Source organism: Prinia subflava, chromosome 21 (assembly GCF_021018805.1).
Source record: "Prinia subflava isolate CZ2003 ecotype Zambia chromosome 21, Cam_Psub_1.2, whole genome shotgun sequence".
NCBI lineage: Eukaryota > Metazoa > Chordata > Aves > Passeriformes > Cisticolidae > Prinia > Prinia subflava.
The window spans coordinates 1498635-1519178 of record NC_086267.1 but is presented as its reverse complement, the minus strand read 5'-3'; the positions used below and the strand labels follow the sequence as shown (position 1 = coordinate 1519178).

General features: G+C 53.7%; 3 protein-coding genes across 3 annotated transcripts; 2 read left to right on the top strand and 1 right to left on the bottom strand.

Moving 5' to 3' along the window:
* Positions 1-37: 37 nt before the first annotated feature.
* On the top strand, positions 38-4162 carry AKR7A2 (aldo-keto reductase family 7 member A2). The gene is made up of 7 exons (XM_063417303.1): positions 38-288; positions 1100-1287; positions 1806-1910; positions 2439-2535; positions 2642-2741; positions 3047-3176; positions 3722-4162. The coding sequence occupies exons 1-7, from the start codon at positions 63-65 to the stop codon at positions 3881-3883; spliced, it is 1008 nt and encodes a 335-aa protein (XP_063273373.1). The 5' UTR covers positions 38-62; the 3' UTR covers positions 3884-4162.
* Positions 4163-4562: 400 nt separating this feature from the next.
* On the bottom strand, positions 4563-7156 carry MRTO4 (MRT4 homolog, ribosome maturation factor). Its single transcript, XM_063417307.1, has 8 exons — positions 7064-7156; positions 6636-6694; positions 6444-6547; positions 6254-6335; positions 5975-6042; positions 5510-5661; positions 5052-5128; positions 4563-4859 (listed from the first exon to the last, which is right to left on the bottom strand). Exons 1-8 carry the CDS (start codon positions 7089-7091, stop codon positions 4713-4715), a joined length of 717 nt encoding a protein of 238 aa, XP_063273377.1. The 5' UTR covers positions 7092-7156; the 3' UTR covers positions 4563-4712.
* Positions 7157-7204: 48 nt separating this feature from the next.
* Positions 7205-20301, top strand: EMC1 (ER membrane protein complex subunit 1). The gene is made up of 23 exons (XM_063417302.1): positions 7205-7359; positions 7456-7580; positions 7798-7863; positions 7987-8080; positions 8698-8826; positions 8953-9079; positions 9696-9842; positions 11044-11211; positions 11540-11611; positions 12045-12104; positions 12325-12447; positions 12649-12745; positions 13461-13577; positions 14398-14597; positions 14842-14991; positions 15358-15519; positions 15759-15878; positions 16091-16228; positions 16535-16708; positions 17255-17465; positions 18421-18505; positions 19042-19171; positions 19371-20301. Exons 1-23 carry the CDS (start codon positions 7265-7267, stop codon positions 19548-19550), a joined length of 2970 nt encoding a protein of 989 aa, XP_063273372.1. The 5' UTR covers positions 7205-7264; the 3' UTR covers positions 19551-20301.
* Positions 20302-20544: the final 243 nt, after the last annotated feature.

Genomic DNA, 20544 nt, shown 5'->3' with positions numbered 1-20544 from the left:
GGCTCGGCCCCGCCGGGTGAGGGCCGGGCGGGGCGCGGGCGGGCCGCGGCCGCGCAGGCGCGATGGCGGCGCGGGCGGCGATGGCGGCGGCGGCGGGCGGCGGGGCCCGGCCCGCGGTGGTGCTGGGCGCGATGGAGATGGGCCGGCGAGCCGGGCCCGAGGCCAGCGGAGAGATGCTCAGCGCCTTCCTGCGCCGCCGGTACCGCCTCGTCGACACCGCCTTCATGTACGCGGGCGGAGAGTCCGAGCGTATCCTGGGCACGCTGCTGGCCGGCGGCACCGAGCCCGGTACGGCGGCGGAGGGCGGGCTGCCCGCGGGGAGAGGGGCTGCCTCGGGGCCCGTGTCTGAGGAGAGGGGTCTGCCCTCGGGGGAGAGGGGGCTGCCTTGAGGAGAAGAGTCCTCTCTGCCAGGCTGACACTGTCCTTGAGAAGGGACTTGGCCAGGACTCGTTCTGTGAGAAGGGTCTTTCCTGAGGTGATTTCTCTGAGGAGAGGGAACCGTGCCCTGAGGAGAGGGTTCTTCCTTGAGGAGAGGGTTCTTCCTTGAGAAGGGTCTTCCCTGAGGAGAGGGTCTCATCTCTTCTGCCAGGCTGGCACTGCCCTTGAGGAGAAGAGACTTGCCCAGGATTTGTTCCCTGAGGAGCAGAGTCTTCCCTGTTAAGCTAATGCCCTCCCTGAGGAGAGTCTTCCCTGAGGAGATGGGACTTCCCTGGGGAAGGAGAAGGCTCTTCCCTGCCAGTCTGACGCTGTCCCCAAGGTCAAGGACCCTCCCCAGCATCCATTCCCTGAGGAGAGGGATGGTCCCTGCCCGGCTGACTGCCTCCTTGAGGAAAAGGGACTTGCCCAGGCCCATCCCCTGGCAGTTCTCCCTGTGTGAGGGGAAGGGATCCCCCTACTGGTGCTGACCCCCGGCCCTTGAGGAGCAGACCTTCCCTGTCCCCTCAGTCCCTGCAGAGAAGAGCCTCCCCTGCCAGGCTGACGGGATTCCTGAGGAGACCCTCCTTCCCTGAGACACCTCAAACACTTGGGTTCTGTCCCTTACCCCCACTCCCCTCCTCAAGGTGGGAACGTCCTTGCTCATCCCTTGTCTCTCTGCCAGTGGAAGTGGCCACCAAGGCCAACCCGTGGGATGGGAAGACGCTGAAGCCGGAGAGCGTGCGCTCCCAGCTGGACACGTCCCTGCAGAGGCTGCAGAGGAGCAGCGTGGAGCTCTTCTACCTCCACGCTCCTGACCACGGGACCCCGGTGGAGGAGACCCTGCGTGCCTGCAACGAGCTGCACAAAGAGGTAAAGTGCAGAGTCCAAGCCTGGGCAATCCTTGATTCCCTCCTTCCCACTTCTATTTTTTTAAACCAGGGCTGATTGCTGTGCCCATCTGCAGCACTGGGTTTGTGCAGCTCTGGGAAGAGGAGACAGAGCCCAGGGCAGAGCTGAGCAGCCGCTGCTCTTTGTGTGCTCATGTGGTGCACTTTGTTCCCAAGAGCTCTTGGAACATCTGAACTTTGCTTCCAGCCCTGTTAACAGTCTGGGTTAAGATTAGTGCTGGTAATGGGTAAAGAATTCCTGAGTTTCGTTTATCTGATTATTCCGTTTAAATTAGAAGGTGTGAATTCCAAATGAACAGAAAAATGGGAATATTTTTGTTATGTCTTAATAATTCATAGTCTGTCAGAAAACGTGGACAGGAATTAACCCTTCTGGACTAAAATTTGGTGACTGTCCTTTTCACTGTACTTATCTTGTGCTGTCTGGATCCAGATGAACTTTGAAACACTTGAACTGAATTCCCTTTTATTCCTCTGCAGGGGAAGTTTAAAGAGCTTGGCCTGTCAAACTACGCCGCGTGGGAGGTGGCAGAAATCTGCACCATCTGCAAGTACAACAACTGGGTGATGCCAACTGTGTACCAGGTGAGGGATGGGGGCAAGCCTGGATTGGGCTCCCCACATCTAGGACCAGCCCCAGCGTGCCAGATATAAACACAGAAGGAATCTGCTGCAGTTAGTCTGGGAAGCCACAGAGTCACTGAGGCTGGAAAAGGCCTCCAGTCCCAGCTATGCCCAATGCCCACCTTGTCACCCAGCCCAGAGCACTGAGTGCCACGCCCAGGCCTTCCTGGACATCTCCAGGGATGGGGACTCCCAACACCTCCCTGGGCAGCCCCTGCCAAGGCCTGGCCACCCTTTCAGTGAGGAAATTCAGGAAGCTGAGTGAGGTCACTGCTCAGAAATGGCTCAGTGTGTTCATTGCTGGAGTCACCAACTCCTGTGGTGTGGAACTTAAATTTTTTGCAGTCCTTCAGCGAGTCTGTCCCTAAGCAAATCATAACTTTGTGTGATCTGGAGCTGCTCTTTTGGATGGGTATTGCCAGGGAAGGGTGGGAAGAGGCTGCTGCTGTGCCCTGAGCTCTGTTTGAGGCTCTCTACCACCCTGTGCAGGGAATGTACAACGCCACCACACGCCAGGTGGAGACCGAGCTGTTCCCCTGCCTGAGGCACTTCGGGCTGCGCTTCTATGCCTACAACCCGCTGGCAGGTACAGGGGCAAGGGTGAAACAGGTACCAGGCTTTGGGGTGAAACCCTGTGCAATGGGGGCCCTGCAGAGCCAGCCCTTCCAACCCTGCTGCTCCCTCCTTCACAGGGGGGCTGCTGACCGGCAAGTACAAGTACGAGGACAAGGACACGCGCCAGCCCACGGGGAGATTCTTTGGCAACGACTGGGCTCAGGCCTACAGGGACAGGTATGTCCCCAGCTGACAGATGAGCAGCAATGGCTGCATTAAAAAACACTGAAATAGCTGAGAGGAAGCAGAACTGACCAAAGCTTGGGATTATGGCAGCACTGGTGGTTGGGGCTGTGGTGTGTGACTGAGCTCTGCAGGGTGGATTTTAGGCTCAGCTTCCTCACAGCTCCCAAGGGAGACTGCAGAAGTCCTCAGAGGCTACAAAGAGTTGTATGAGGCTTCCTGAAAGCCTTTTGATTGGAATATAGATATACCAGTGACTAGAGGTCCCAAGGCAATAAGAATGATTTCTTTTCATGCAGGTACTGGAAAAAACACAATTTTGAGGGAATTGCACTAGTAGAAAAAGCTCTGAAAGAGGCTTATGGCTCCACTGCACCCAGCCTGGCGTCAGCTGCACTGCGCTGGCTCTACAACCACTCCAAACTGCAGGTGAGGGCTTGTCCTGGGCACTGCTGCCAGCTCTGGGCACTGCTGCCAGCCCTGGGCACTGCTGCTGTGGCTCACACACAGGGAAATTCAGTGTAGGTGTCTTTTAATCCCGTGGGATGGTGGCGTTCCAGAGTGGATATTGCTGTACAGACTCTGCCAGGCAGCAGCAGTGAGGCAGCTCTGCCTTTGCCCATGGTATCCCTCTGGTCAGAAGGGGAAGCTTCAAGTGGAAGATTTTGGGTGCCAGTTCCTGGAGTCTTGGCTTCCCATGCACTCAACTTCCCTGCAAGGAGAGCACTTGCCTTTCACTGGGTTAGGAAACTAATGCTTAATACTCCTGATGTCCCCTGAATATTCCTGTAGCCCATCACAAAGAGGATTTGGAGTGACCTGGGGATGTCCTGGCCGAGTGAGCAGAATCTGTGGTGTCAGTTGCTTAATTCCTGCCTGTTCTTTAGTGGAAAGAAAGGCTCGGTTTGGCAAAAGGAGAACTTGGAAAGGTGAGCTTTCTTTCGGGATCAGCAAGGCCTCCCGTGTCTCCCCAGGGTTCTCTCGGAGATGCAGTGATCATCGGCATGTCCAACATGGAGCAGCTGCAGCAGAACCTGGACTACAGCGAGGAGGGTCCGCTGCTGCCGGCCGTGGTGCAGGCGTTCGACCACGCCTGGAGCCTCAGCGCGCACGACTGCCCCAACTATTTCCGCTAGGGCGGGCCGGGACAGCCGGCACCGCCTCCGGAGAGGCACCGCCCGCCCTGCCCTGCCCTGCCCGGCCCTGCCCTCCCAGCCACGGCCGGAGGCTTTTCCTGGATCGATGAAGCTCTGTAGGATCCACACCCGTGCCTTCAGCTCCCCCAGCACACCCCGGAATTCAGGATGCAGCTGATCAGGAGAATGAACATGTTAACGAGGTGAAGGCCCCTGCCCTGCTTTAATGTGAAATCTTAATTAATTACATACAAGAATAAAACATCTTTCTAGTGCAGACCCCATCTCTGACCTGTGCCTGGAACCTGGCATCTCGTTGGCAGCACTTGGGGACTTTGAATGGCAGAATTTCAGAATGGTTTGGGTTCGACAGTCCTTAAATCTCACCTTGTTCCCCCCCTGCCATGGGCAGGGACACCTTTCACTATCCCAGGGAGCTCCAAGCCCCATCCAGCCTGGCCTTGGACACTTCAGGGATAAGGCAAAATTCCAAAGATTGAGCTAAGTGTCTTTTTCTGTGCCACAATAACAAACTCTCAGCATCTTTCCCTTTGTGCTATATCAATATATACATTACTCTATTACATTTGCACCTTTTCTGCCCAGTTTTCATGTTTGAGCTGGCATTTCCTCAGATCCCAGGATACACCAACAGTAACAGGCAGCAGCAACAACCATCTGAAGTGTCACATAGATATTTATATAAATATAAAAAAAAAGCATAGTTGGGTCATTTTATATAAAGATCATCCCTGTCCAGGTGCACCCAGGGAAGGGAAACATTCTCCTCTTTTTGTCCCTAAAATAGAACTGTGTGGTGTCCAAGCTGTTAGTCCTCATTGCTGTCATTGTCATCATCCTCCTCTTCCTCCTCCTCTGCTGTGTCTCCCACGAGCTTCTGGAAGTCCCCTGTCTCAGAATCCCACAGAAACTTCATGGTGACTTTAAACTCTGCCATCTCATAGCCAAAGAGTTTCTAGGAGAGGACACAAATCTGTCACTCCTGCTTTACTGCCTCTGTGCCCAGCCTAGCAAAACAGTAAATTCCATTTCCAGGTGGGAGGAAGAGCAAAGCAGGAACTGAAACAATTGCTGCAGAGTTTTAGGAGTTGTGCTGATTAATTGTTAGTTATTTTGTGTCAGGAAGCAGGGCTGTGGTGTTACTCACCAGCACACGGGCCTGTTCTGGGGTGAGAACATCCCCTTCCTTGCACACTTCATAATCCGAAAGCAGCGTCACCACTCCTGCAGAGCAAAACCCTGGAATAGGATCCCAGGCCCTGGGAACTCCCCTGGAATGGGGGGCAGAGCCAGGACTGCCACCAGCACCACCCCGTGGAGCTGACACCCCAAGGAGCCGGGTGAAATCAGCTCCAAAACCCCACACGGTTCCTGAGTGGGTTACTCTGAGCTGTTCCCACTGGAAAAGGATGGCATTGTGCAGAAATCTGGGGCTTTCATTCAGCCTTTACACGAGTTTGGGAACGGCAGCACAAGCACAGAAGGAGTTCCAGCCCAGCAAGGAGAAAGCTGTCCCTGAGGTTTCCTCCACACCCAGCCCCTGCTCTGTATTTAACTCCTCTAAGAGACCCCAGCTGCTCAGCCAGACCCAGGGCCCTCCCGTACCTTTCTTCAGTGCTGTGGGCAGCCCCAGCTGCCGCAGCTGCGGCTCCATGGAGTGGGGGAACTGCTCCAGGGGCCCCGTGTCCAGGCTCACCCCGTACGGGGCCTTGTTCCCAGCACGGGCAAAGTCCAGCTCCCGGAACCTGGAGAACCACCTGGGACAGAGAGGGGTAACCAGAGCTTCAGCTGGGGGAGGAACATCCCTGGCTGAGGGATCCCTGCCCTAGAATCTGGTGTGACTCAGGCTGTGGCTGCCCCTGGATCCCTGGAAGTGTCCAAGGGGTGCAATGAGATGAGCTTTAAGGTCCCTCCCAACCCAAACCCTTCCATGATTCTGCCTTGCTGTCACAGGAATGGCTGACAAAGACAAGTGGGAAAAGCCCAGGAGAGCATCCCTGCTTTAAGGGAAGCAGCAGGGAGCGCTGGGGTTCTGTGGCACCAAAGAGGCTGTGCCAGGCTGGTACTCACTCATCCACCTCGTCCCTGGTGCGGTTGGTGAAGAGGAGCCCGACCTCCCCTCTCAGGTGTTTGCTGACCTGGAAGAAAGGAGCGTCCATGGGGACTGGGGAGCACCAGGAACTCACCTGCACGGGCTCAGTCCTGCCCCACTCACAGCAGAGCCTTCGTGGCAGGACACAGATGGGTCCAGTTAAATACCCACAGATCAGTGATCCCAGGATGTTATTCCAGGATGTGGGACACGCCAGGTGAAGCTTTGGGACACCCAGAGGGAGCCCCAGCACGTACCTTGTGCAGGTTCTCCTTGTACTCGCTGCTCGGCTCCCGGCCCAGCGCCACCATCATCACCTTGTTCTTCCCGAAGAAGATCCTGCCCGGGAGCAGGAGGAGGAAGAGGACGAGGAGGAAGAGGAGGATGTCAGCCCTGCAGCTCAGCCCTGCAGCTCAGCCCTCGGGCAGCCCCCACCCTGCTGCCCACCTGCTGTGCTTCCAGGCGTTCCGCACGTCCTTCAGCTTGTTGTTCCTCATGTTGGCCACGGAGAAGACGAAGATGTATTTGTAGGTGTCCACACAGCGCCGCAGCTGCGGGGGAGCCGTTACCGGGAGCGGGACGGGCCCGGGGGGCGGGGGAACGGGCGGGACAGGGACAGGGACAGGGTCAGGGACTCACCTCGGCGATCAGAGCCTGCTTGGCCTCCAGCCCCTTGCGGGGCGTCCGCGTCAGGGACACTGCGGGGAGCGGAGCGGAGAGAGCGTCAGGAGGGACGGGGATGGAGAGGGAATGAAGGGTGGGAAAGGGGACGGGGATGGGCGTGGAGAACAGGAAGGCGATAGTGATGGAGAGGGGAATGAGAGATGGACAAGGAACCGAGGGATGGGAAGGGGATGGGGAGAGGGAAGGGCGCGATGGACGGGCCCGAGATATGAGAAAACGACGGAGAAGGGCACAGGAATGGGGAAAGGGACGGTGAAGGGGACGAGGAGAGGGAAAGAGGCGATGGGATCGAGGAATGGGAAGACAACGGAGAAAGGGACAGGAGTGGGGCTGGGGAGAGGGACGTGCCCGGGCAGGGCTGCGGGCCCGGGCCCCGCTCCCACCTTTGCGGTCCCGCTTGGACTTGGGCATGGTTCCGCCGTGCTCCGAGGCCCCCGCGCCGCGCGCGGGCTGCCGGGAGCGGGCAGGGCTGCCCCGCGCGCTGCCTGCGCGCTCCCCACGGCGCTGAGGCGCTTTCCTCGCGCAGGCGGTGGCGCGGGCGGCCCCGCGGCGGTGGAGGACCCCCGGGCGCCGGGGCCGCTGTCATGGCGGCGGGGCCGCGGGCGCTGCTGCTGCCGCTCCTGGTTCTGCTGCCTTTGGCCGCCGCCGTCTATGAGGACCAAGTGGGCAAGTTCGACTGGTGAGCGCCGCGGGTCCCGCCGGGTCAGGTCCCTGCTCCCGCCGCGCCTCTCCCGCCGGGGCCGCGTTTCAGCGGCGCTGCCGTTCTCTCTCGCAGGAGGCAGCAGTACGTGGGGAAGCTCAAGTTCGCCTCCTTGGAGGCCTCGCAGGGCTCCAAGAAGCTCGTCGTGGCCACCGAGGAGAACGTGGTGGCCGCCCTGAACTCGCGGAGCGGTGAAATCCGTGAGTGCGGCCGCGGTGTGGCCGAGGGCCGATGGGTTGTGCTGGTTGTTCCTCACGAAGGGTTAACGCTGGGCTGTGGCGGGCGGGAGCGCTCCCCGGCAGGGCACAGCCGGCAGGGCACAGCCCTGTCTCAGGGCCGGCTCTGGGGGCAGCCCGGGTTTGAACACGCTGACACAGCGTGTCAAACGCCCTTCTCCCTGGGGCCTGTTTCTCGCAGTGTGGCGCCATGTGGACAAGGGCACCGCGGAAGGAGCCATCGATGCGATGCTGATCCACGGGCAGGGTAAGGCGCTGCCGGGGCTCCGGAAGGCGGAGCCAGCCTTAGAGCACGGACTGGAGCTGCAGGGCCCTTCCCTCTGCTGGCCCGTGGGGGAGGCAGGCTCTGTGCTCATCCTCCTCTCTGCAGATGCCATCACCGTGTCCAATGCTGGGCGAATTCTGCGCTCCTGGGAGACCAACATTGGGGGCCTGAACTGGGAGACCTCCCTGGACACGGGCAGGTGGGATGTCCTGTCTGCACAGGGTTTTTGTCTTTGTAGTGCTGGTCTGGAAAGGAAAAAAATGGGTCATGGGCTCAGTCTGGGTTTGCATTGTAGAGAAAGGTTAATCAGGTGTAAAGTTTCCAAAGGAAATTTTGGGTGAATTCTTTATGAGTGCTTGAACCTTGCAGAGAATCCCAAAATCACTGAGGTTGGAAAAGCCCTCCAGGACCATTAAGTCCAACCTGTGACCAATCCCCACCTTGTCCCCAGAGCACTGAGTGCCACGTGCAGGCATTCCCTGGACACCTCCAGGGATGGGCACTCCAAACCTCCCTGGGCAGTTCCAATGCTGAGCCCCCTTTCCATGGGGAAATTCCTGCTGCTGTCCCCCCTGAGCCTCCCCTGGCCCAGCCTGGGGCCGTTCCCTCTCCTCCTGTCCCTGTTCCTGGAGCAGAGCCCGACCCCCCTGGCTGTCCCCTCCTGTCAGGAATTGTGCAGAGCCACAAGGTCCTCCTGAGCCTCCTTTTCTCCAGGCTGAGCCCCTTCCCAGCTCCCTCAGTCGTTCCTGGGGCTCCAGACCCTTCCCCAAGGTAAAACAGGAAAATAATCCCCTAATTCCTCGTGCCTGTGCTCAGTTTCCAGGGGGCTGCCCTGGTGGGGCTCCCTGAGGCAGTGAAGTACGTGGCAGTGCTGAAGAAGGCGGCCCTGTCTCTGCACTACCTGTCCAACGGGCACCAGAAGTGGGTGGAGCACCTGCCAGAAAGGTGAGCACACCTCTGAGTAGAGCTGTGAGCCCTGGCACGGGGCAGAGGGAGGGGGGCTGCACCTGCCTGGTGCTTCTGCAAACAGTGTGAGAGGATGGTGCTTCATGGCTGCTGCCTGTCCTGCAGTGAGAGCACCCAGTACCAGCTGCTGTACTCCCGTGGCACTGGAGTGATCCACGTGGTTGGCTTCGTTCCCCAGAGCCACCTGAACATCTTGACCTTCAGCGTAGAAGATGGAGAAATCACAAAGCAGGTAGTGGAGCCAAAATGCTGGGTTTGATGTGAGCAAATGTGCCACAGCCCTGTGGTGTGGTGGGCAGAGGAATCAATTGTACTACAGAGAGCCCTCCCTTTCCCTGAGGCACTGCCTTCAAACCAGGGATTTCATAGCTGAGTGTTGCTGTTTGCTGCACTGAAATGACCACACTTGGAACTTTGGAGAAATCCCAGCAGGGGCAGAAAGCCCCGATTTGTTTATTTCTTCCCGTTCCATACTTTTAGAAAGGTGACTGTGGATCGGAGGGTAGAATTCCCACCTCTCATCCACATTGGTCAAACAGACTATCAACCAACACATCAAGAAGTGTGCAAAAGCAATGACAGTATTTACAAAAAGCAATCTCTATGAACAGAGTGTGAGAAGTGAAAACTTCTACTTTAATATGAAAGCTCAGAAAAGTAGGAAATCTCATGGTAACAGCCGAATGCCCCAAAAGCCAAACTGAACCAGACTGGCAGCTGTCAGTCAGGATTGTGCCATAAACCTCAGGCTGCCAGGCAGCTTTTCTCAGCTGTGGCTAAAAACTGACTGAACTGGGTGCTGTGTGGGCTGTCCTGCTGAGCCCCGCCGTGTCCCTGTCCCTGTGCAGGTGAGGGTGGCAGCGCCGTGGCTGCAGGCGCTGCAGGGCTGCGGCGTGGTGGGCGAGGCCGTGCTGGTGTGTGCGGACACGGCGGCGCGCGCGCTGCGCGTCTGCGCGCTGGACACGGAGCAGGAAACCACACACATCCCGCTGCAGGTGAGGCTGGGGCAGGGGAGGGCCACGGCAGGGGAGGGCTGTCTGTGCCTGTCATTCCTTGCCCCACCGGGCTGGTTGCAGTTGGAGCTGGTTCTCCAGTCTGTCGGTGAACTGGGGAGTGGTTGGAGATGGGGGGGTCATGATCTTTGTCCTTCCTGGGGTTTTGATATCAGTCCAACCCCAGCTGCTGTGGGCATTCCTGGATAGAGGGCACCCCTAAGAACCTCCTGTCCAAGCACCTTGGGCAAAGCTCCCAGGCACAGGCAGCCCTTAGCAAGCTCAGCTCTGAGTGATTTCAGCTCTTAGCAAGCTCAGCTCTGAGTGATTTCAGCTCTTAGCAAGCTCAGCTCTCAGTGATTTCAGCTCTTAGCAAGCTCAGCTCTCAGTGATTTCAGCTCTTTGCAGGTTCAGCTCTCAGTGATTTCAGCTCTTTGCAGGTTCAGCTCTGAGTGATTTCAGCTCTTTGCAGGTTCAGCTCTCAGTGATTTCAGCTCTTTGCAGGTTCAGCTCTCAGTGATTTCAGCTCTTAGCAGGTTCAGCTCTGAGTGATTTCAGCTCTTAGCAAGCTCAGCTCTCAGTGATTTCAGCTCTCAGTGATTTCAGCTCTCAATGATTTCAGCTCTATGCAGGTTCAGCTCTCAGTGATTTCAGCTCATGACCTTGCTCAGTGCCCCGGCAGATGCAGGGAGAGAGAGGAGAAGCGCTGGATGAGGTTCCACAGATGAGTCTTTATTGGCATCCTCTGCAAAGGGGTTCAGGGACAGCTCTTCTGCTGAGCTGGGCAGAAGTGGGGTTTGTACAGGGTACCAAAGTTTTGAGAAATGGCCCAAAGGTGTGAGTCGGGTAAAAGTGACAGATTGTCCTACAGGGAGATGGGAGAGGGTCTGAGGGCAGGAGAGGGGTTACTTGCTCCAGTCACCATGACCGGGCATTTCTTTGTCTTTAGGCAACTGATCCCCAGAGAGGCCTCTCAGGCCTCATGGCTGCAATAGTGATCTATAAATTGAGGGAGGGGTGGGAAAGCTTTCTGTCTGTTATTCCTTCTAGGTCAGTGTCTTCTGAGCTTTGCTCCAGTGGAGCCTCAGCCTTCCTCATTCCTGCTCTGTCCCCTAGCTCAGGGAATCTCTGGCTGCTGCTGAGGGGAGGTGTTGGTCTCAGTGAAGGACAGCTCTCTCAGCACATGTGTTTATCTCCCCTGCAGTCCCTGGAGCTGGAGTTTGCAGATGATTTCCAGGCCAGGATCTTGGCCACCCAGCCCAGCGTGACCGGCGCCTCACGGACTCAGTTCTTCCTGCAGCTGTCCCCAAGCCACTTCTCCCTGCTGCAGTACAAGCAGGGGCAGCTCAGCCACCTCCGGGACTTCCAGCAGGTACCCGAGGCACCAGGGGCAGGGCCAAGTGCAGCTGAACGTCCCTCAGACTGCTGGGCTGGCTGGCAGGTTTCAAAAATCTCCCTAACTCTGGGCATCATGCTCCAAAACCTGTGGCAGGTCAGCTGTTCCATCTTTATGAGAAGTAGATCTTTTTTGGTTTAGAGTTGGGGGAAACAATACAATTTAAAATGTGGCTGTGACAGTTCATCTGCTTTGAATTCCACTGTGTTTTTTTAACTTCACAATTACTTCTTGGTGAAGTTTGAGGGTTTCTTGGAGAGTTTTTTTTTGTAATGATTTCTTGCTGTTTTTTTTCCTTTTGCAGGCAGCTCTGGTGAGCTTTGCAACGACCGGGGAGAAGACGGTGGCTGCTGTCCTGACGTGCAGGAGTGAACTGGTGAGCACAATTCCTGTCCTCTGGGACCAGCCCAGCTCTGGGGATGTGCCCTGGGGGTGGGCTCCACTGGAGTTTCGCAGCCCCAGGGAAGGGGAGCCCTTCGAGGAAGAGGAGGATTTGATAAGTTTCAGTGATAACACAAAGAGGGTTTGATTATCTCCAGCTCAGGCTGTGCCTGGCTCAGTGAATATCCTGTTTTCAGCCCTGTGGAAGGGGGGCATGTGACAGGGAATTGGCTTTCCACAGAGGATTTCAGTTCTTGGGGATATCAAATTTAGTTCCATTTTTATCAGAAACAGAATGGAACAGAACACAGCTGTTTCCTGCCTGATGTCACAGTCAAGCTGAGACTTGTCAGGCAGTTGAAAACCTATTTTTTTATACTCTGCTGGTGTCTGAAGCCGTGTTACATCTGCTGTCATCCTCACTTCAGAAACCTGGAAGCTCTGATGGCCTCCACGCTGGCAGCACTCTGGAGGATGCCCGGAGGCAGGTACGGGGTGCTCCTGTTCCCAGGTTCTTGTCACTCCATTTTGTTCCTTCACCCGCAGGAGCAGAATGACAGAGGTCTTACACCAGCTGTACAACATAAAAATACTGCCTAAAAATAATCCTGAAGCTCCAGCTTTTGCTGGACGTGGAATTCTGCTGGAATCCTGCTGCAGGGTTGGTGTGGTGTGTGGGTAACCCCTGTTTTCTGCCCCTTGCTGCAGGATTCCTTGACCTGCTCCAATCAAACCTACAACATAAACCTCTACCTGGTTGAAACTGGGCAAAGATTGCTGGACACCACAATCACCTTTAACCTGGAGCAAGGAGGGGCCAGGCCACAGCAGGTGAGCAGGGAGGGGCTGTTTCTGTCCTTGCAGTGCCCTCCCTTCCCTGATTTGGCAGGATGGGACCCTTCAGCCAAAGGGAAAAGCATCCCAGGGATTACAGCATCACCCTGCTTGCTCTGCTTTCTTCAAGAAGATGATGTGATCATTAATCTCACTGTTTTCCTTGCCTTTTTTTCTTGTTTTGTTTTTTTTTCCCAGCTGTACATCCAGGTTTTCCTGAAGAAGGATGACTCCGTGGGCTATCGAGCCTTGGTGCAGACAGAGGATCACATGCTCCTGTTCCTCCAGCAGCCAGGTGATCCCCAGAAACAGCTTCCTCCATTTGTAACAACCACCAGGAGAAAATTCTGTGTCTTTAAGGATTATATTTTATCATTACTTTCCTTGGAAGCTGAAAAAAGTAATTTAACTCTTGTGAGTCCCGTGAAAGACACAGGAGACTCTTTCACCCTCACCTGGACACACCTGCCCTGTTTTGTGTTGGCAGAGCCTTTGGATTTCAGGGGGTTTCTGCAGATTTCAAAGCTCTTTCTCTAGGATGAGAGTGTAAGTGCTGGTGTAGATCTTCCTCAAAGATTTTTCAGAAAAGGTCCTCATGGCAAAAATGTTAATTTGCAGAAAGGGTTGAAAGTCCCATCTCAGTGATAGGAATTTTCCAGGGTTCTAAAGGGATCCAGGAGTTCACACTGTGAATCTCTTATGTTAAATAGACTCAGTTAATTTAAATAGACTCAGTAACCTCAAAGAGTTACTCACTGTAACCCTTTAAAAGCACCAGGCTGCTTTTACTGATCCTGAGGGTTTCTTCCCAGAACTGCCTCCAGCTGCATGAAGTATTTGTCTTTTATAAAATAGTTAATTTAATGACATTAGATATTTAAACACTTTTGCATTTCATTAGGAGGTGATCTGCATTTCAGGGTCGCACTGAAATATACTCTTATATAGAGTGAGTCAATTCCCAAATATTGAGTTGATTTTTCCAATATTCTGCTCTTATTTCTTTCCAGGAAAAGTTGTGTGGAGTAGAGAGGAGTCACTGGCAGAGGTGGTGAGCTTGGAGATGGTGGATCTGCCTCTGACAGGTGCACAGGCCGAGCTGGAGGGAGAATTTGGGAAAAAAGCAGGTGAGTTTAACAGAATTACCTCTGCGAGTTTGTTTTCCTTCCTAAATAAATGTGTTTATTGTTTTCTATTTACTCTGAGCTGAGAGATTAATTTAAATCTCTATTGATGCCAATTAAAATGGGCAGAAATAAACCCTTTTCTGTCTAAACTTTGGAAATCCAGTCCAGATGACATGAATATATTACATTATTACATTAAAAAACCAGTCAGCAGCAGTAGGAGGGATTTTGGCCATGTCTCCTAAATGTTTCCTGTGACTCTTTCTGGAAGACTCATTTCCAATAGCTTTTTTCTTTTTTTTTTTGCTTTGTTTTGTCTTTCCTTGCTGTCCTGGATGCAGCCATCCAAGGTAACCCCATCCTGCATGGAGTGTGCTCTGCTCCTGCCTAGTGCCTCTGGTCCCCTCTGCTTGCTCTCCTCAGGGGCTGAAACAGAGTTGAAATTCAGTGTTTTGGTTATTTAAGAAGTTGAACACAGACCCTGATTAGGCAGAATTAATTATTTTTAATTCCTCTGAGTACTGGGTGCAGAGGGATTTCTGTAGGGCTGGGGGAGCTGTGGGTGGGCACAGTGGGAAGGAACACAAAATCCTCTGCATGCAAGGTTTGCTTTCAGTTGATCAGGGCGTATTTTGGAATGAGTGTGGAGTGGGAAAGGTTGGCAAATGCCAGAGTCTATCACAGAAATGGCAACTTAGAGCAGAGTGGGAGGCAAGGAGTTACCCAGGTTTGTGCATGGCAGTGTTTGACAGCACAGTTGCAGCTCTGGGGTGGGCCCGTGCGTTGTCCCTGCTGTTGTCACTGTGGGTGCCACTTGCAGATGGTTTGCTGGGAATGTTCCTGAAGAGGCTCTCGTCCCAGCTCATCCTGCTGCAGGCCTGGACTGCCCATCTCTGGAAGATGTTCTACGATGCCAGGAAGCCCCGGAGCCAGATTAAAAACGAGATTAACATTGACAATCTGGCCAGAGATGAGTTCAATCTCCAGAAAATGATGGTGATGGTCACTGCCTCGGGCAAGGTGAGGAGGCCAGGGCAGGAATCTGTTTCTAGGCTGGAGCAAAGAGTCTCAGCTCTCCATTCCCAGCCCTGTTTTAGCCAGGCTTGGGCAGGAATTATGGGGAGATGCACAGGATGGTTTGTGGTGGCTTTAAAGGGGGACTAAGACCCAGCTTTCTTTGGGGTATGACAGAGGAGGATGAAGTGTTTAAATGAGAAAAGGTTTTTTTTCCTAAACTTCACCTTTCCCATGTGTTTTTCCTCAGCTTTTTGGCATTGAGAGCAGTTCTGGCACCATCCTGTGGAAGCAATACCTCAGGAATGTGAGACCAGGCTCCTCCTTCAAGCTGATGGTGCAGAGAACAACAGCCCATTTCCCCCACCCTCCACAGTGCACTCTGCTCGTCAAGGACAAGGTGAGGCCCCTTCCCTTCCCCTCACTGGGCATGGAAATAAAACACGTGGACAGGGCAATAAAACCTCCTCCTTGGGCATCATCTGGTTGTCACTGATGTGGGGATGGCAGGGGAGAAAGCTCTGGAGGGAAGCAGGCACAGAAGCATAAGAAACCTCAAAATGATCGTGGTTGTTACAGACAAATGTGGGATAAATGTTTGGACAAATATGTTTGTCCAAAAATAATATTTTCAGCATGGAGTAGCTGAACCCAGGGTATAAATAGTCAATGCTAGAAGTAACAGTTACAAAAAAGCACCTTTTTTTTTTTTTTTTTTTTTTTTTTTTTAACTTAAACAAGAGGCAAAACTCACCCTATTTTTCAGGAAACCAAAATGAGTTTTCTGTACGTCTTTAACCCCATCTTTGGGAAGAGAAGCCAAGTAGCTCCTCCTGTTCTGAAACGTCCAATTCTCCAGACTTTGCTTCTGCCTATCATGGATCAAGACTATGCCAAGGTGCTGCTGCTGATTGATGATGAGTACAAGGTAAATTGCCCTGCCTGGAGGCAGTTTTCTTCACATTCTGGTTAATTATTCCCCTCCCTTTTGGAGCAAAGGTGGAAAAAAATGCCATTGAGCCACATTTCACACAAAACTATGAGGTTATTCTGGTAAGACAGACCTTATCTTGATAAACACATTAGAAATAATCTGTTTGGTTCGTTCCAGGGTGGGTTTTTGTCTGTATCAGTTGTTTTTAACCTGTTTCAATTCTTCTTTTCCAGGTTACACCTTTCCCAGCCACTAAGAACGTCCTTCGCCAGTTAGAAGAAATAGCCCATTCCATCTATTTTTACCTGGTTGATGCTGAGCAGGGAAAACTCTCTGGATTCAGGCTGAAAAAGGTATGAAAGACCCATTGCTCTTGCTGAATGCCCTGTGGATAATGGCAGATCTCAGTTCCCTTCATGGAGTTTTGCTCAGAACTGCAATGTTCAGCCTCAAAACGCGCCGGAGAAACTTTGGGTACCCCAAAGCAAGGAAATCTGCATCCTGCTGGTGGAGGTGGTGCCCTTGGAGGATGAGATCCAAGCTCCCACGTGCTTTTTCCCTGCAGGACCTGAGCACGGAGGAGAGCTGGGAGGTGGCCATCCCCACAGAGGTGCAGAGGATCGTGGCTGTCAAGGGGAAGAGGTCCAACGAGCACGTGCACTCCCAGGGCCGCGTCATGGGCGACCGCAGCGTCCTCTACAAGGTGCTGCTGCAGCTCTGCATTGGCTTTTTGTGGATCCCAGTACCATTTCCTGCTGCTCCATTGGGATGAGCTGCCCTGTGGTGCCAGTTTGTCTTCATGGGCAGCAGTCTCTCTGAGGAAAAGCGCTCATTTTGGAGGTTTCTTTTCGGAAATGTTTTCGTGCAGCGATTAAGTCAGAAATATTGGGGAAATAACAGCTTGATTTCTTGAGGTGGTTCATGCTAATTTGTTCACCATATGCAAGATGAAGGAAGGAGGTGTCTGTGGCACTGGAAGGGGGTCTCAGCTGTTTCTCTTTGTCCCTAGTCCCTGAACCCCAACCTGCTGGCCGTGGTGACCGAGAGCACGGACACGCACCACGAGCGCACCTTCATCGGGATCTACCTCATGGACGGGGTCACGGGCAGGATCATCCACTCCTCCGTGCAGAAGAAGGCCAAGGGGCCCGTGCACATGGTGCACTCTGAGAACTGGGTGGTGGTGAGAGCTGCTGCTTCTTCGGGGGGACCCCTGCAATCATATTAAGGGGATAAAAAGTGACCTGTAGTGAAGGTCCTTCACCGTGCAGATATGGCAAAATGCACACAGTAATGCAGGACTCTGACAATTCTGTAAGTTTAGTAAGTTCTGTAAAGTGTAAAATTAGCATACTTAACAGAAATCATCCAGTTAGAGGGACAATTAAGTAATTCCCCCTTTTGGTTCTGCCCCCGCAAAGCCCTCCCCTAGCTTCTAACCCCCATTTATTATGTCTGTGATATATGGAAAAAATGAGATGTTGTTGGCTCATATTGAGCAAAGATTAAATAAGATTCCAGCAAGGTTAGCTTATTCTAAAATCTAAGGGAGAGGTGGAAGGTGCTGCAGTTAATTAAGGAGCTGTGTAACTATATAATAGTAATCTACAGAGCTGCAAATATATGGAAAATGTATAAAAAGCAAATGGGGGCAGTTCCTGACCTGCGTGGAGGCAGTTTTGTGGCCACCCTCTGATTTTCCTGATGCCCCTGGCTCTCCTCGTTGCAGTACCAGTACTGGAACACCAAGGCCCGGCGCAACGAGTTCACGGTGCTGGAGCTCTACGAGGGCACAGAGCAGTACAACGCCACAGCCTTCAGCTCCCTGGACCGGCCCATCCTGCCCCAGGTCCTGCAGCAGTCCTACATTTTCCCCTCTGCCATCAGCGCCATGGAGGCCACGATCACCGAGAGGGGCATCACCAGCCGCCACCTGCTCAGTGAGTAGCTGCTGGGTGGGAGGGGAGCTCTGGAATCCAGGTAAAAGGCACTTTGCTGCCTCTCTGGGTTGCTGTTCCCTGAGATTCTCCTCGGGGTTGCTGTTCCCTGAGGTAATAAGGTTTTCTCCCAAGGTTGCTGTTCCCTGGGAGTTTTATTTACAGAATTTTACCAGTACTTACTACCTATGTTAACATGTCATTTCTACTCTAAACCAATCCTTGTAATATAACAGCAGAAAATGGGGGAAAAGAACAAGAACAAGGAGGACAGGAGCACTCCCCAATTCCTCCATCTTGCCTCTTCAAACCCATATACTAAAAATCCTAGATTCTACATTTACACTCTGTGATTAACTAACTACTACTTATTTTGAATTCTCCCAGCTTGTGATTCTTAATACACTGTGGGCATTCACTGCCATGGCAGGGATCAGAGGCAGTGCCCTCCTGGGCTCTGTGTGAGGCTGCCTGAGCCCCTTGGACAGACCCCAGACCCCCTGTCCTGTCTCCAAACCCTCCAGGGCAGCCAGAGGGATGTCCTGGACTCCAACAGCTGCCAACAGGTCATGCCTGGGGGTTGTCCTGGACTCCTGCAAGTGCAGGGATCAGCACCAGGAGTGTGTCTCTGTTGGCTGTCAGGAATGGCAGGGAGGTGCCAGACTCTTTCCAGTGGTGCCCAGAGAAGCAATGGCCATAAACTAAAACCCAGAAAGTTTCACACCCAACATGAGGATGAATTTTAACTTGAGTGTGGCAGAGCAGTGGCACAGGTGCCCAGGGAGGGATCTCCTCTCTGGAGACACCCCCAACCCACCTGGACTCATTCCTGAGTCACCTGCTCCTGGTGACCCTGCCTGGGCAGGGGGGTTGGACTGGGGGATCCCCAGACAGCCCTCCCAACCCCAGCTGTTGTGGGATTCTGTGATGTTTAAGTTGTTTTTCCTCCAATGCACAGTTGGGCTTCCCTCTGGGGCCATCCTGTCCCTCCCCAAGGCTCTACTGGACCCTCGGCGCCCGGAGATCCCGACGGAGCAGAGCAGGTAGGGAAGGAGGGAGGACCTCTCTTCCTGGGCTCTGAAGAGGGCTGGATTTTGTGTGTCACAAGTTGTGTGAAGAGGAACAACTTGTCCTGGCTGGATTCAGAACAGGAATCCACGGAATGAAGGGAAGTTCCTTCAGGTCAAAGGTTGGACTCGATGACCTTGGAGGTCTTTCCCAACCTGAAGGATTCTGTGCTTCTGTTCCCAGTCTGTGATGATGAGGTGCATTTATTTGTCTGTGTTACAGCAGGTCAGTCATTAAACCAGCCTGGTGTGTGTATTCTCAGGGAGGAACATCAGAGGAACTGGATTTTTTAGAGTTACACTTGTAAAACTCTCTAAGCCTCAGAGGAGATGGCTGCAGCTTAGCCTGACCCAGCTGATCCAATTGATTTCCATCCTGCAGCAATGAGTCTGCACTGGGAAAAGCTCCCAGATCTGCTGTTTTAGCTTAGCTTTTGATGATCAGGAAACACTGGTGGCCTCCCCTGTGTGCTGCCTGGCTGGGCTTTGATGCCTCTCGTGGTGCCTTGCAGGGAGGAGAACCTGATCCCGTACTCGCCGGACGTGCAGATCCATGCCGAGAGGTTCATCAACTACAACCAGACCATCTCCAGGATGAGGGGGATTTACACAGCCCCCTCTGGCCTCGAGTCCACGTGCTTGGTGAGTGCAGGGTGCCCTCAGTGTGGAATTTGGAGGTGGATTCCAATCCACAGCCCATGGCAGGGACCTCTGTCACTCCTGTAACACAGCTTAACCATCGCTCCTTTCCATTAACCTTGTTCTAAATCATCCCCAAGGGGATCATTTTGGGGTTTTGTGCTCCAAGCTGCTCCCCCAGCTCCTGATCTCCCCCCTGCAGGTCGTAGCCTACGGGCTGGACATCTTCCAGACCCGTGTGTACCCCTCCAAGCAGTTTGACGTGCTCAAGGACGACTATGACTACGTGCTGATCAGCAGCGTGCTCTTCGGGCTGGTGTTTGCCACCATGATCACCAAGAGGCTGGCCCAGGTGAAGCTGCTGAACCGGGCCTGGCGCTGAGGGCGGCCCTGCAGAGCAGCTGGGCTGGATCCCAGCCCCTCCTCTCCCCCGAGGGATGGATCCAGACGCCTCTGCTCCGCTTGGCTGGAAGAGATCTGTGAGGAAAAGCTGCTGCTGGAACAAAACCTGCACTGCCCACGTGTCTCCCATGTGGAGAGATGAAAAACAGAGACTTTTTTAGTCTATTCTGACTGGAAAAGAAGGTCCCAAACCTCCCTTGAAGTCCCCAAAATCAGTGTCTCCCTAAGGATGTGTGTGCTGCTCATCCTGGGCTCTCCCTCGGTGCCAGCTGTGCCTCACATCTGGCAGAGAGGAGGGGTTTGGATGTGGAGTGTGGTAACAAGCTCCTGGTGTGAGGAAGAGACCCTGGGTGATTTCCTTAGGAAAAATGGTGGGAATTGGGTGTCTGTCAGTGGGAAACAGCCTCGTGGAGCCACTGACGGAGCTGCAGAGCAGTGGGAAGAGTTTGAACCTGAAGTCTCTCCATGTTCTTTATTTATTATGACAGCATCGGTTCCTTCCCATTTGCTTCTAAATTTTCCTGCCTTTTTTTTTTTTTGTGCTCAGCACTTGGGGAAAAGGCGGGGTGGCTCAAGGGAGGAGTCTCTGGGGGTTCCCTTCGGGATCAGGCTCTGAACTCGGTGGATTTTAATTAAGATCTGATTTGGCTTTGAGCTGTTCCCCCAGGAAGGGGCTGTGCCGCCCCCACTCCCTCAGTGTCCAGATCCAAAATAAAGCTGCGGAGCAGGGAGTGGTTCTGAGTTATTAAAGTGTTCCTTGGGCTGTTTAAGGGGCTTGGGGGGTATTTAAGTGGGCGTTTGCGGCTGTTTAAGTGGATTTAGGGGGGCTATTTAGGTGGGTTTTAGGGGTTATTGAGCTGATTTTGCAGGGATATTTAGGTGGGGTTTTTGGGACTGTTTAGCTGGCGGGTTGGGGCTATTTAAGTGGGTTTTAAGAGGCTATTGAGGTGTTTCTTGGGGACCACTGAGGTGTT

Coding starts and splice junctions, on each gene's coding strand:
- AKR7A2 (XM_063417303.1), top strand. CDS start 63: ATGGCGGCGCGGGCGGCGATGGCGGCGGCGGCGGGCGGCGGGGCCCGG. Junction 2,742..3,046: donor GCTCAGGCCTACAGGGACAG/GTATGTCCCCAG, acceptor CTTTTCATGCAG/GTACTGGAAAAAACACAATT. Junction 3,177..3,721: donor ACAACCACTCCAAACTGCAG/GTGAGGGCTTGT, acceptor GTGTCTCCCCAG/GGTTCTCTCGGAGATGCAGT.
- MRTO4 (XM_063417307.1), bottom strand. CDS start 7,091: ATGCCCAAGTCCAAGCGGGACCGCAAAG. Junction 6,043..6,253: donor ACAAGGAGAACCTGCACAAG/GTACGTGCTGGG, acceptor CCTTTCTTCCAG/GTCAGCAAACACCTGAGAGG. Junction 5,129..5,509: donor GCCCACAGCACTGAAGAAAG/GTACGGGAGGGC, acceptor TTTGCTCTGCAG/GAGTGGTGACGCTGCTTTCG.
- EMC1 (XM_063417302.1), top strand. CDS start 7,265: ATGGCGGCGGGGCCGCGGGCGCTGCTGCTGCCGCTCCTGGTTCTGCTG. Junction 9,843..11,043: donor CCACACACATCCCGCTGCAG/GTGAGGCTGGGG, acceptor TCTCCCCTGCAG/TCCCTGGAGCTGGAGTTTGC. Junction 16,229..16,534: donor ACCGCAGCGTCCTCTACAAG/GTGCTGCTGCAG, acceptor CTTTGTCCCTAG/TCCCTGAACCCCAACCTGCT.